Source organism: Prionailurus viverrinus, chromosome X, assembly GCF_022837055.1.
Source record: "Prionailurus viverrinus isolate Anna chromosome X, UM_Priviv_1.0, whole genome shotgun sequence".
NCBI lineage: Eukaryota > Metazoa > Chordata > Mammalia > Carnivora > Felidae > Prionailurus > Prionailurus viverrinus.
Window position 1 is genome coordinate 35,246,459 of NC_062579.1, and position 13,018 is coordinate 35,259,476.

Here is a 13,018-nt window from a genome sequence, read left to right on the forward strand (position 1 = left end):
ACACACAGAATCCAAAGCAGGCTCCAGGCTCCGGACTGTCAGCACAGAGCCCGACGCGGGGCTCGAACTCACGGACCGTGAGATCATGACCTGAGCCGAAGTCGGACGCTCAGCCGACTGAGCCACCCAGGCGCCCCTCATTCTTTTTTTAAAGTTGAGTTATTTATTGTGAGTGAGAGAGAGAAGAGAGGGAGGGAGGGAGGAGTGGGGGAGGGGCAGAGAGAGAAGACAGAGAATCCCAAGCAGGCTCCGCGCTGTCCGTGCAGAGCCCGGCATGGGTCTCGATCCCATGAACGGTGAGATCATGACCTGAGCCAATATCAAGAATCAGAAGCTTAACCGACTGAGCCACCCAGGGGCCCCTGGACTCTCCTTCCGTTGCTGTTCCCCAAAACGGATAGGCATTTCAGCACCTGTGATCTCTTTGGAGAAATTCACATAACAGGTCTTGTTGATAGAGATCCAGTCTCCGTTCTCTGTCTTTTATGTGCTTCTTGCACGTGGTATTTTCCAGTGTATTTCCGGGTTCCCAATAAACAGGTGCTGAGCCAAATGGTGCAATATATTTGAGAGGGGTCTCATTCGCAGGCCTCGAGCACTGAGGCTGACCCCAGACATACACACAAGGGACGTTAACAATGAGCTTGGCTTCTGCCTGCTGGGAAGCAGACTAAGACCAGAGGATCTTCCCCCACCCCCACCTCAGTTTCTCCAGATGGCTGAGGTTTGGAAAGGATTATCAGTGTGGAGTTGGGCTAAAGCAGTTTCATGTTTGACTAGACTCTGGTTCCAAAGTTCAGACTTACAGAAGTTTCTGAAACAGAGAAACTGTATTTGCCGACAGCCTAAATTGTACGAGACTTTTCTCCACTTTCTTTTTTTTTTTTTATTTTTTATTTTGGGGACAGAGAGAGACAGAGCATGAACGGGGGAGGGGCAGAGAGAGAGGGAGACACAGAATCGGAAACAGGCTCCAGGCTCCGAGCCATCAGCCCAGAGCCTGACGCGGGGCTCGAACTCACGGACCGCGAGATCGTGACCTGGCTGAAGTCGGACGTTTAACCGACTGCGCCACCCAAGCGCCCCTCTCCACTTTCTTTAAGAGACGAGCCCAAGAGAACAAAAAGATGAATGAGAACCACCACACACGCATGCACGCAAACACACACACACAATGAAAGAGAAAGGGGTATAAATCAAAATATCGTGAAGATCCTTCTTAAGTTTTTATTTTTTGCCTTTTTTTTTTTAAATTATGAGATAGTCCCCAAAAGGGAACAAGTTTTACAAGTTGCTTTCAAGGTATCTAAACAACTGCCTTCTAAACTATACTAGCAGACATTAGCATGACCAGGGGTGACTCGGTGGCTCAGTCTAAGGTTAAGCGGCCAACTTCAGCTCGGGTCATGATCTCACGGTTCGTGAGTTCAAGCCCCGCGTCGGGCTCTGTGCTGGCAGGTCAGATCCTGGAGCCTGCTTCAGATTCTGTGTCTCACTCTCTCTCTCTGCCCCTCCCCTGCTTGTGCTCTCTCTCTCTCTCAAAAATAAACACTAAAAAATATTTAAAAAATGAAATTAGCATGTAAAACAGATTAAAAATTTCAGTACTGTTAAGCACTAACCGCCACGTTACAGGTTTTGGAAGTGAGGAAAACACCTTCTAAATTATAAAGACATGAGCTGAAGTGATCGCTTTTCCCACTGATAATTAAATCCCAACATAGCTTGAGATCACATCTTTTATTCACAAGCAAGGCTTTAGAAAACCACATTTTAGCCACGTAAGACAGATCTATTGTAGTACTAAAAGTGAATGCCGCTCAGTAGTAATAAACATTTCTGATAGATCGGAGGCAGACAGGACAGAGGCTGCATATCACAGCAAACCAAGAGCGTGTGGATGCTGGTTATGGGGCATGGCATGAACATACCCCATCTATCAGCAGACTATTTCTTCCACAGATGCCAGGGAACTGGTGATACTGGGAGTCATCATTTCTTGAGAAAGACACCCTTCCTTTGGAGAGCTAGCCCATTGGGAGATGCTGGACCCTCCTGCTTTTTTTCTTTAAAGTTAATTTATTTATTTTGAGAGAGGACAGAGAGAAAGAAAGAGAGAGAGAGAGAGAGAGAGAGAGAAAATGCAAGTGGGGGAGGGGAAGAGAGTGAGGGAGAGAGAGAGAATCCCAATCAGGTTCCATGCTGCCAGCGCAGAGCCTGATGCGGGGCTCTAACTCATGAACCATGAGATCATGACCCGCGCCAGTATCAAGAGTTGGGCAGTTAACCGACTGAGCCACCCAGGTGTCCCTGGACCCTCCTGCTTTTATGAGTAGCTCCATTTCACCAGTTTCTTTATGTTTGATTGATTGTTTGTTTTTGAGAAAGAGAGTGCATGAGTGGGGAAAGGGAGAGAGAGAGAGAGAATCTTAAGCAAGGTTCCATGCTTAGTTCGAAGTCCGACTCAAGGTTTGATCCCACGATCCTGGGATCATGATCTGAGCCGAAATCAAGAGGCAGACCCTCAACTGACTGAGCCACACAGGTGTCCCTCGCCAGTTTCAATTTGAAACTGTTCGCTGCAACATAGTCAAATTCCTTAGCCGAATGGTATTAAAGGTGCCCATAAAACTGTCTTCCATTAACGTCCATGTAAAAAAATCTGATGAAACAAGGCACAAATGTACTATATATATGCGTGAACCATACTTTGCACTCGGGAACAGTAGTTATTGAAATAGGCAAGAGAGAGTAACATCCAAAAGCCTACAGTACTGCCTACCAGGACAGAGGAGACAAATTTCTGAACGATATTCTTTGGCATGTAGTAGGAGATAGAACACTAGAGTTGCTATCAGTGATTCCAGAAATGGATGTAGCCATCCAAAATGCTCTCACAGGTTAAAAATAAGAAAAATGATGGGGCGCCTGGGTGGCGCAGTCAGTTGAGCGTCCGACTTCAGCCAGGTCACGATCTCGCGGTCCGTGAGTTCGAGCCCCGCATCAGGCTCTGGGCTGATGGCTCAGAGCCTGGAGCCTGTTTCAGATTCTGTGTCTCCCTCTCTCTCTGCCCCTCCCCCGTTCATGCTCTGTCTCTCTCTGTCCAAAAAATAAATAAATGTTGAAAAAAAAATAAAAATAAAAATAAGAAAAATGAGGGGCGCTGGGGTGGCCTAGTCGATCGAGCATCTGACTTCGGCTCAGGTCATGATCTCGCGGTTGATGAGTTCGAGCCCCGCGTGGGGCTCTGTGCTGACAGCTCAGAGCCTGGAGCCTGTTTCGGATTCTGTGTCTCCCACTCTGTCTCTGTCCCTCCCCTGCTCATGCTCTGTCTCTCTCTGTCTTAAAAATAAATATAAACATTAAGCAAAAAAAAAAAAAAAAATGACATGCTAGCAGAGACATGGAGGTGGTGATGGTGGAGGACAAATATTTAGTTTTGGGAGGACTTCTTAGGTATCAGGTCTTTATCATTTATTATAATGCAGCTCCTCACTGGATATGACCACAAGAGGTCAAATTAGCACCTCTATCAACACTGAAAAAGACCTTCATGTAGCCTCATTAGCGTTTCAATTGTCCTGGCAGTGAGAATTAATTAGAGTAAGTCAGTATGTCAAATACATATACATATATGCATATGTATGCAATATTTTTAAGTGTACTGATATTTCTCATTTCTTCCAGTAGAGGTCAGAAAATAGCAATACAGGAATATGAAAATCTATGAACCAAAGAATACTTAGCATGATTTTCTCTAGATAGGATCATGGAAGGGTTTTTAAATTGTTTTCCTTTACCCGCCTTTTCTAATTATATTTGTACTTTTGTGATAATTAAAACGCAATGGCATTTATTTGAAATTTCATAAGGAGCACTGTCGGCATATGTATTTACCCTGTATCAAGTCAGGGATACTGATTAATTATTTGTATTTTTTTCTTAGCTGCACATAGATTATTTGAAATCGTCTAAGAAAGCAGCACGTCTGGCCATAGCCCTGAAAAATTATTTCACTGTAACATCGTTTCCTTTGTCTGGAAAAACCTAAAAGAGATCCTAGTGTTCTGGGAAGTCAAAGAAATCAGTCAGCATGACCTGCATTTAAAAGCAAGGAACCCGGGGCGCCTGGGCGGCTCAGTCGGTTGAGCGTCTGACTTTGGCTCGGGTCATGATCTCACAGTCCGTGAGTTTGAGCCCCGCATTGGCCTCTGTGCTCACAGCTCAGAGCCTGGAGCCTGCTTCGGATTCTGTGTTTCCCTCTCTCTCTGCCCCTCCCCTGCTCATGCTCTCTCTCTGTCTCAAAAATAAAAAACATTAAAAAAAATAAAAATAAAAATAAAAGCAAGGAACCCAATGAAAGATCTTTGCTAAGCTTGTGGATTGATGCTCAACAAATCGCACTATCACCATGCTACATTTTCATTTCTAATTCATGTGTCCCTTCTTCCGCTAGACACAGATGGAAAGCAAGGCGAAAAGGCTTATAAAACAAAATCTGAAGGTCAACCAAACATTTATGTAAAAATTAAGGAAATCTTTTACCCGCATGTAGATGTTTATTTCCTCTTTTATTAAATGACTCATAACGTACAGTCTGTTATTTGTCCTTCTTGATATTATCACTCACAAAGAATATCAGGGTGTCAACATTGTGAATATAAATCAAAACTGCCTGCCGCTAGTTTCTTCTGTCTTCTAAAGGGAGGATTTCTACCACGGAGGAGTATGTCTCTGTATTCTCACTTCCACCTACAAAGGCAAGTATGGAAGAGAGGAAAAGCTGAAGTTCAAAACCTCTAACAGTTCTTCTATGGGACTCCAGGATGGGGCCCAGAACAGGTGACTCTGTTGGTCAGAGAACAACAGTGACTTTTTGGACGAAGACAACGATGCCAGAAAAACAAGGATCTGGGAGATATGAGAGGAGTCTGGAGACATCACCATGGTGGGTGACTTGGATGCACAGAGAAGTGTGGCCGGTAAGAAATCCTCAGGGGCTCACTGGTCTAATAGCTTATTAGAGTAAGAATGTCCAATATTCGATTCTTAGCTGTTTGTTTCTGCAATTAAACCTCCCAGCCCCAGAGCTCAAAACTTCAGTCAAGCGTGTTGCACACAAATGCTTGGGGTGGTCTGAAGAAAATCAAGATGAAGAGGTGAATTTGAACACAGGCTGGCATAAAGTGAAGGGAAGAGAAAGAGTCACAGGCCATAAGATGTGAATGAGCAGAGGCATCATGGAAGCAAGAACCATGAGCCACAAATGATCATGGGAATGGGAGACCCAGTCAACTCACAGAAATTTTGGGGAGATCAATGGAGGTTCCCCACAATAGATGGAATTTGGGACTTGAGCCACTTTTATGTAAATCTCCAAAGAAGAGTAACCTTTAATGATATATAGAATACAATGACAAATTTCAAAATATTACGTTAGGCATACTACAAATACTCTTTACAACATGAAGTCTAGGGCAGCCTTTATAAAACTGTACTCAGGTTTTTGCATCACATGAAAGAACCCAGATATTTAAATAGAGGCACTTAATAAATCGACTGCATTTTTTTCTCTCTTGGTTTTGTGAAACTTTTTGCCAAATGGGCAATGCCGCTTTGTCAACAACCTTCCCAAATAGGTTAGAATTCTCATCTTAATTCTACTTTGGTGGCAGCGAAAACATTTTCACAATGGTTAAAATACACTTATAAAATACACATACATCATTGAGGACTACAGTAGATTCTCTGAGTGAAGGATCTGGAATTCATATATGGAAAGACCCATAGAGAAGTCTTCAAACCTTTCAAAGGCTGGCCCAGGCCTACCTTTACATGGTGGATGAGATGTTCCACTTCATTCACTTTGTAGGTCTCCAATCCCAGCTCCTTGGCTAATCTTAAGATTCGATTCTGAGTTGGCCCAACATAAGATCCTCCGAGGTCCACATATTTAACCTCTTGGTTCTGTTTTCCCAGGGAAAAAAAACAGAAATAAATATTTGCGGGAATGTTCTTCCTAGATTAAAAAAAAAAAGAGAGAGCTCTGAAATCAACAAATGGGTATTTCACAGACCTTGAGGTGTATCCGTGGAAAATGGGATTCTATTTTCAACTGTACTTCATTCATGTGACTTACCTGTCCTTAAACCATTCTGCAATTTAAAGCAAACTGGATTGAACTTTACTTTTTTTTTTTAAGGTTTATTTACTCTTGAGGGAGAGAGAGACAGAGTGCGAGTGGGGGAAGGGCAGAGAGAGAGAGAGAGAGAGAGAAAGGGAGGGAGAGAGAGAGAGAGAGAGAGAGACAAAGAATCCAAAGCAGGTTCCAGGCTCTGGGCTGGCAGCACGGAGCCCGACATGGGGCTCAAACTCATGAGCTGTGAGATTATGACCTGAGTCGAAGTCGGACGCTTAACCAACTGAGCCACCCAGGTGCCCCTGGATTGAATTTTATTTTATTTTATTTTATTTAAAAAAAAATTTTTTTTTTAACGTTTATTTATTTTTGAGACAGAGAGAGACACAGCATGAACGGGGGAGAGGCAGAGAAAGAGGGAGACACAGAATCGGAAGCAGGCTCCAGGCTCTGAGCCATCAGCCCAGAGCCGGACGCGAGGCTCGAACTCACGGACCGTGAGATCGTGACCTGAGCTGAAGTCGGATGCTTAACCGACTGAGCCACCCAGGCGCCCCTGGATTGAATTTTAAATAGGCAGGAGACTTCTGAATGCCATCACTCACAATATATACCACCTCATGGTTTGTTTTCTAGTGCCTTGAATTTGTAAGCTATGAATCGTTGATGCATTTCTCTTTACTTGGTACTCCAGGCTAATTTTGAGCCACTTAAGGCTAGAGAAAAACGAAGAAAGGAAATGATCACTTCTGTGGTTAATGCAGACATTTGAAAGATAGCATCAGGGAATATTTTGGCCATAACGTGAACCTTTGAAATTGCTCTCCTATGTTCACAAACAAGGTTTCCATATGGTTACAAATCAGCTTGGTTTCCAATGACGAAGGACCAATCTCTGAAGAAGAAGTAACCACAAAAGCTCCCTATGTCTGAACATGTCCAGGCATAACCAGATACCTATCAGCCGGGGACACCATAGAAGGTGTTTCTTGTTTTCTTTTGTTGTCTAGCTCCCCCTGTCCCTGAAGATAACATAACTTTCACAAAGGCGGGAATCTTTAGTTTATTTACTGATGTATTCCAAACACCTCCTTATTGGTGCAATAATTTATGGGGCATCGTGAGGTAAGAAAAGAGACAGAAGCACATGTGGAAAAGGTAGCAAATTGAGAGGCTGTGGAGAATGTTTCTTTTAGTAAGAGTCAAATGAAATTCAAGACTTCTAGAAAGGAAAAAAAAAAGACACAGTAACTCTGCTTCCGTCCTACATTTCTCCATCCCATCCTTAATGTCTTACTTACCCTGATGGTGTAAGTCCTGCCTCCTACTCGGTCCCGGGCTTCCAGAACAACCACATTCAGGCCAGAGTCATGCAGAAGCTTGGCTGCCGCCATACCTGGGAGAAAATACAATCACCATCAAAGACCTCACAGGGATTCCGGGTAAGCGCCTCATGTTAACGTCGATGAGAAAAGCCCACGATGGCTCACACACATGGTCTACCGTTATGTGCACCTTACAGGTGGCTGGGGTTTCTCAACAGAGGCCCAGATTCCAAGAATGGGAAACCAACTGGTCTTTTCTAGCAAGAACAAAAGGGATTTCGTTTTTGGTAAATGTCTCAAATCTTTTTTTTTTTTTAATTTTTTTTTTCAACGTTTATTTATTTTTGGGACAGAGAGAGACAGAGCATGAACGGGGGAGGGGCAGAGAGAGAGGGAGACACAGAATCGGAAACAGGCTCCAGGCTCTGAGCCATCAGCCCAGAGCCTGACGCGGGGCTGGAACTCACGGACCGCGAGATCGTGACCTGGCTGAAGTCGGACGCTTAACCGACTGCGCCACCCAGACGCCCCTAAATGTCTCAAATCTTAAAAACATCCTCGGTCACTGCATCAAAATTTCTATCTGACAGTACAAACGGAAACACAAGGCCACACTTAAATGCACAAGCCCCAGTCAACACCAGACCAAATGTAGCCATTGACTTACTTCTTTTTTTTTCTTTTAATTTTAATTTTAGAAAGAGACAGACAGACAGACAGACAGCAAGTGGCAGAGAGGGGCAGAGGAAGAGAGAGAGAATCCGAAGCAGCCCCTCTGAGGGGCTCGATCCCATAACCCCGGGATCATGACCTGAGCCAAAATCAAGAGTCGGACACGCAACCGACTGAGCCACCCAGGCCTCCCCAGGTGTAGTTTTTGACCTCGGAGACCTTAAAATCGTGCATCTTTAAAACCACCTTACATAGCTCAGTAAGATCTTTCGCAGACAGGAGAGCTCTGGAGCCCTTACCATGATGACTGAATTTCCTCAGTTCTAATTACCTTAATCATTTGCTTTCTGAGAACAAACAAAATCGAGGAAATGCCAAGACGCTGTGCATTACAGAGAAATGAAACTGGCTTCTATCTTGTCTTTCAAAAATAATAGTTATGGGATTTTTAGACCCCACTGGGTGCAAAGTAAAAGAGAGAGAGAGAGAGAGAGAGAGAGAGAGAAAGATTCCTATAAAAAGAGCTAATACTCATATCATACTCCCTACCACTTGAGACCCTGTTCTAAGTGTTTTTATATATTAATTCAGTGAATTCTCACAAAAACCCATTGAGAAAAGGCACTGTTGATCTTTCCATTTTATGGCCGAGGACACTGAAACACACAAGGTCTCACGTCGAGCCAGCAAAGCCAAGCCAGGCAGTTTCACTCCCGGGTCAGGATTCATAACCACACGCACTGTTTTCCACGGAGCCTCCCGGCCATCGTCTCCAGAGATGGCATCTTTCCATTTCTGCGCCGGGGGGAAATTACATTTCAAAAGATATTTTTTACTTTATTTGGATCAACACATTTTTAAAACACACTTGTATCTTGTGGTCTGATAAGAATCCATAAAACATGAAATATGAGCCCACCCGTAAAAGCCATAAGGAAAAGTCGGGGCTCTGTTCATTGTCTATCAGCTACCCTAAAAGAGGAAACCCATTTTTTTTTTTTTTTAGAAAAAAAGGCTGATCTGATCTGACATTTCATTATTGGAGTTAATCTGTCTTCCATGCCCTGTCCTTGGAGGCAGGAGGCTTTCAGCTGGTGGCAGAGTTAGGGTCCCAAAGTCCCCAACCACCCACGCAGTGCATACGGGATTGCACACCCTCATTTAGAAATATAAGGCTTGGATTTTTAACCCCAGTGCTAATTCGACCTCCATGAGGAAAAAAAAAGGAGAAAACATTTCTATTTAGATAGAACGCAATTTCAAAATTGCAGACGATTCAATGCCATTTCTCTTATCAAGCATCAGTTCAGCAAATGAAATATGAAATAACACGCAGCCATAGTAACCGCTGTTATCAGGGAATTCAGACAGACCCGCTGAGCACGCCCGGGCTTAAACAAAAGGGTTCAGAATGAAATACAACATCGCTCACACATGCTAGCATTTTCTGTTCCACAAAAGGCACTTTCTTTTGGTCTGTGCAGTTACCCAACAGTATCTGATGCTAAACACGAACAGTTATTAAAACAAGCCAGGGTCTTATCAAACCATTCAATAGACAGTTCTCTGTGCTTGTGTGCCTTAAAAAGTCATACCCAGAAACTTACAAAAATATCTGTAAACAGGGCAATACGAGGGTATGTGGTTGAAAATACCTCACAATTTGCTTAATATTCACCGTGGGGGGAGTGCGGGGGTGTTAATTGCTTGTCGGACATCAAGTGGCAAAAATGGATTTGGAAAATAATTGGTCCGATTATGGGTGGCTTAAAGAAGTCACTGTGGTTTAGGAGAAGGGAATTTCAGAAGACTTAAGAAACGGAGGATTTGGGAGTCTGATCAGGAGGCGATTAAGACTAGGAAGTAGCTCTCCAGGGGGCGCCTGGGTGGCTCTCAGTCGGTTAAGCATCCCACTTTGGCTCAGGTCATGATCTCATGGTCCGTGAGTTTGAACCCTGCATCAGGCTCTGTGCTGACAGCTCGGAGCCTGGAACCTGCTTCGGATTCTGTGTCTCTCTCCGCCACTCCCCAGCTCACGCTCTGTCTTTCTCTCAATAAATAAATAAACGCTGTAAAAATTAAAAGTACAAAGCAATTATAAGCTCGCTCTTAAATGGGTTACAAAAGTTAAATATCCATGTATAAGAAAAACTGGCACTTTAAGATTCTTATATTTAGATGGAGAGCGGAATGCTTTAAGATATTTCATGTGACTCACTGTAATGGAGTTACTGCATTTTTCATTTTTCCTCTTTGGTTCAAGGATAGTAGTTAAGAGTTCAGGTTTGGGGCTGAACTCTGACGCTGCTGTTTACTGAGTGTGTAATGGCAAGTCAGTGAATGTCTTTAAACCTCCATTTTTTTCTTAAAAAAATTTTTTTTTCAGCACTGTGAAGATCAGATGAGCTTTGCTTATAAAGTGCCTCACACGGAATAAAACGGATGCTGTGTTGTATGACAGTGCCTGTTATTTTCTGTTGAAAAAGAAACTGCTGTAGTTTTTTAACGTGTCAGGACATGATGGCTTAAGTGTTTAAACAGCGCCCATGACACTGTCTGGTGTTTTAGGGCAAATATATTTCTGCTACTTTCTGATTTGGGCTTTTTTTTTTTCTTTTTTGCCCCTAGTATTGCATTTTAAAATCCCCAGACCTCCCAGAGAATGCACCATCCCTCATATTTTTGTTCTATGGCAAAATGCGTTTCAAGTTCCCCCAAATCGGCAGAGACATGAACTCTTGAGAAAGAGTCCTGTCGTAGGCTGGACAGCTTTGTAGAGTTCATTGCTTGGCTTATTAATTCTTCCATCGGCTAAACTATCAGTCCTTTCCCCAGTCATCAGGGAGGAGTCCCTGGGAGTACTTCTTTTTTTTTTTTTTTAATTTTTTTTAATGTTTATTTTTGAGAGACAGAGAAAGAGAGAGCATGAGCCAGGGAGGGGCAGAGAGAGAGGGAGACACAGAATCCGAAGCAGGCTCCAGGCTCCGAGCTGTCAGCACAGAGCCCGACGCGGGGCTCGAACCCACGGACCGTGAGATCATGACCCGAGCTGAAGTCCGACGCTTAACCGGCTGAGCCACCCAGGCAGGCACCCCTGCTTTGTGCTTTTAAAAAGTTAATTAAACCAGAACTTAATGCGCGGTATCAATTAATATTTCACAAACGGATTATCGCTGGCATATTCAGCAGCAGCTCCTCTGTGCCCTGCACAGGCTCCTGATAAGATCATCTCATTTGTAGACTCCAGATGGTGCAGGGTCCACGGTGTTTGGGCTCAAAGAGGCTTCCTTGGATGAATGACGAATAGCACAGCACAATGATGGACGGATGCCTAATTCCATGAAATTATAAAAACACTGTGTCTTTCTTCTCAGGTAGTTTACTTGGAAAAGGTTTCACCAAAGTGATGACTGCCTTGACCATTTGCATACTTCGGTTTGGATTAGGCGTGCAAATGATTTTAAATATCTAAATATCAGTGGTGTGCAGCATTATTAGCATTCAATGCTTCCAGGTTTTTTATGTGTCACAGAAAAACAACCCAGAAGTTGGATGATGCGAGGAGATGGAAAGATACGCAGTGCTGGTAACAGAAGGGGTGCTTCAAGGCGTTTTAGGAGCAGAGAAGGGGTTAGGATGCAGAGGGAAGAGAAAAATCACAATCACCTCTTGCCCCATGCTTTGCTTTGTCAATGTGGCTCACGTCCTTCGTATCAAAACCTGACACTTAACAAAACTTTTTCAGAGTTTTAAAACACAATGTTAATTGGGGCGCCTGGGTGGCTTAGTTGGTTAAGCATCTGACTCTTGATTTCGGCTCAGGTCATGATCTCACGGTTCGTGAGTTCGAGCCCCCCATTGGGCTCTGTGCTGACAGTGCGGAGCCTGCTTGGGATTCTCTCTCTCCCTCTCTCTCTGCCCACCCCCCCCAGCTCACGTGCACGCTCTCTCGCTTTCAAAATAAATAAGACATAAACATTTAAAAAATGTTTATTAATAAAATGCAAAGTTAATTGTTTTGAAAACATTATGAAACATCAATACTTCAATACCACGGGAGGACTTTTTCTCAGTTTAAAGGCACTCCCCCACCAAAAAAAGTATCACGCTAACCAAAACTGACAAAAAATTCACTGTACCTCAAAGCATCTCTAACCTTATAACCTTGGTAAAAGATACAAGCATTTCCCCAGGAGGGATGAAAGGCAAAAATATGAAAATAGCCTTCAACACCTCTGTCACTTCCGACAAAGAAAAGGCTTTATGAGAAAATTCTGGAAACAACCAAGTCACCTTCGGATCAAAGAAGTGAGATTCTTTAATGTCTCTAAAGAGAATGCCTTTTAGCTATTTAACGCAAATACATACACACACACACACACACACACACACAAAAGGTCTGGGTTAAGGAGAAAAATATCCCCTTTGTGAAATAAACTCATTAATGGAAAATGGTATGTGTAGGTGGAATTCAGTTGTTAATTGCTGAACTTGTCAACACAGAGACATAGGTAAAGATACCACAAAACAGCCAACATTTTGAGCACTGAGTGTATGCCAGTTTCTACTCTAAGTGTTTTACATGTAAGAATTTGTTTATCCTCTCAACAACTCTATGAAGTGGGTAGATGTAGAAAGTGAAGCACAGAGAGGCCCAGTAACATGCCCGAGGTCTCACAGCTACCAAGGGACTGAGTCAACATTCAAACGCAGGCGCTCTGACTTCAGATAACAAACATGCCCAGCAGCCTTCCTCATACTAAACCGTGAAACACTGAAAGCCTTCCATTAAACATCACAGGCCACTGCCAGCACATTCCATGCCTTTGTGTAAATTACAAGAAGAGGCACGCGCCTGGCAGGTAAATTTCAAAATGGCGTC

General features: G+C 43.5%; 1 protein-coding gene across 1 annotated transcript in view; it reads right to left on the minus strand.

Annotated features, from left to right (window-relative positions):
* MAOB (monoamine oxidase B) overlaps nt 1-13,018 on the minus strand; it is a 113,929-nt gene that overhangs the window by 62,881 nt on the left and 38,030 nt on the right. Inside the window, exons 2-3 of the mRNA XM_047844860.1 lie at nt 7,441-7,535; nt 5,830-5,967 (exon numbers count right to left, since the gene is read on the minus strand). Coding sequence (XP_047700816.1) covers nt 5,830-5,967; nt 7,441-7,535 — 233 coding nt within the window. The remainder of the gene's footprint in view (nt 1-5,829; nt 5,968-7,440; nt 7,536-13,018) is intronic.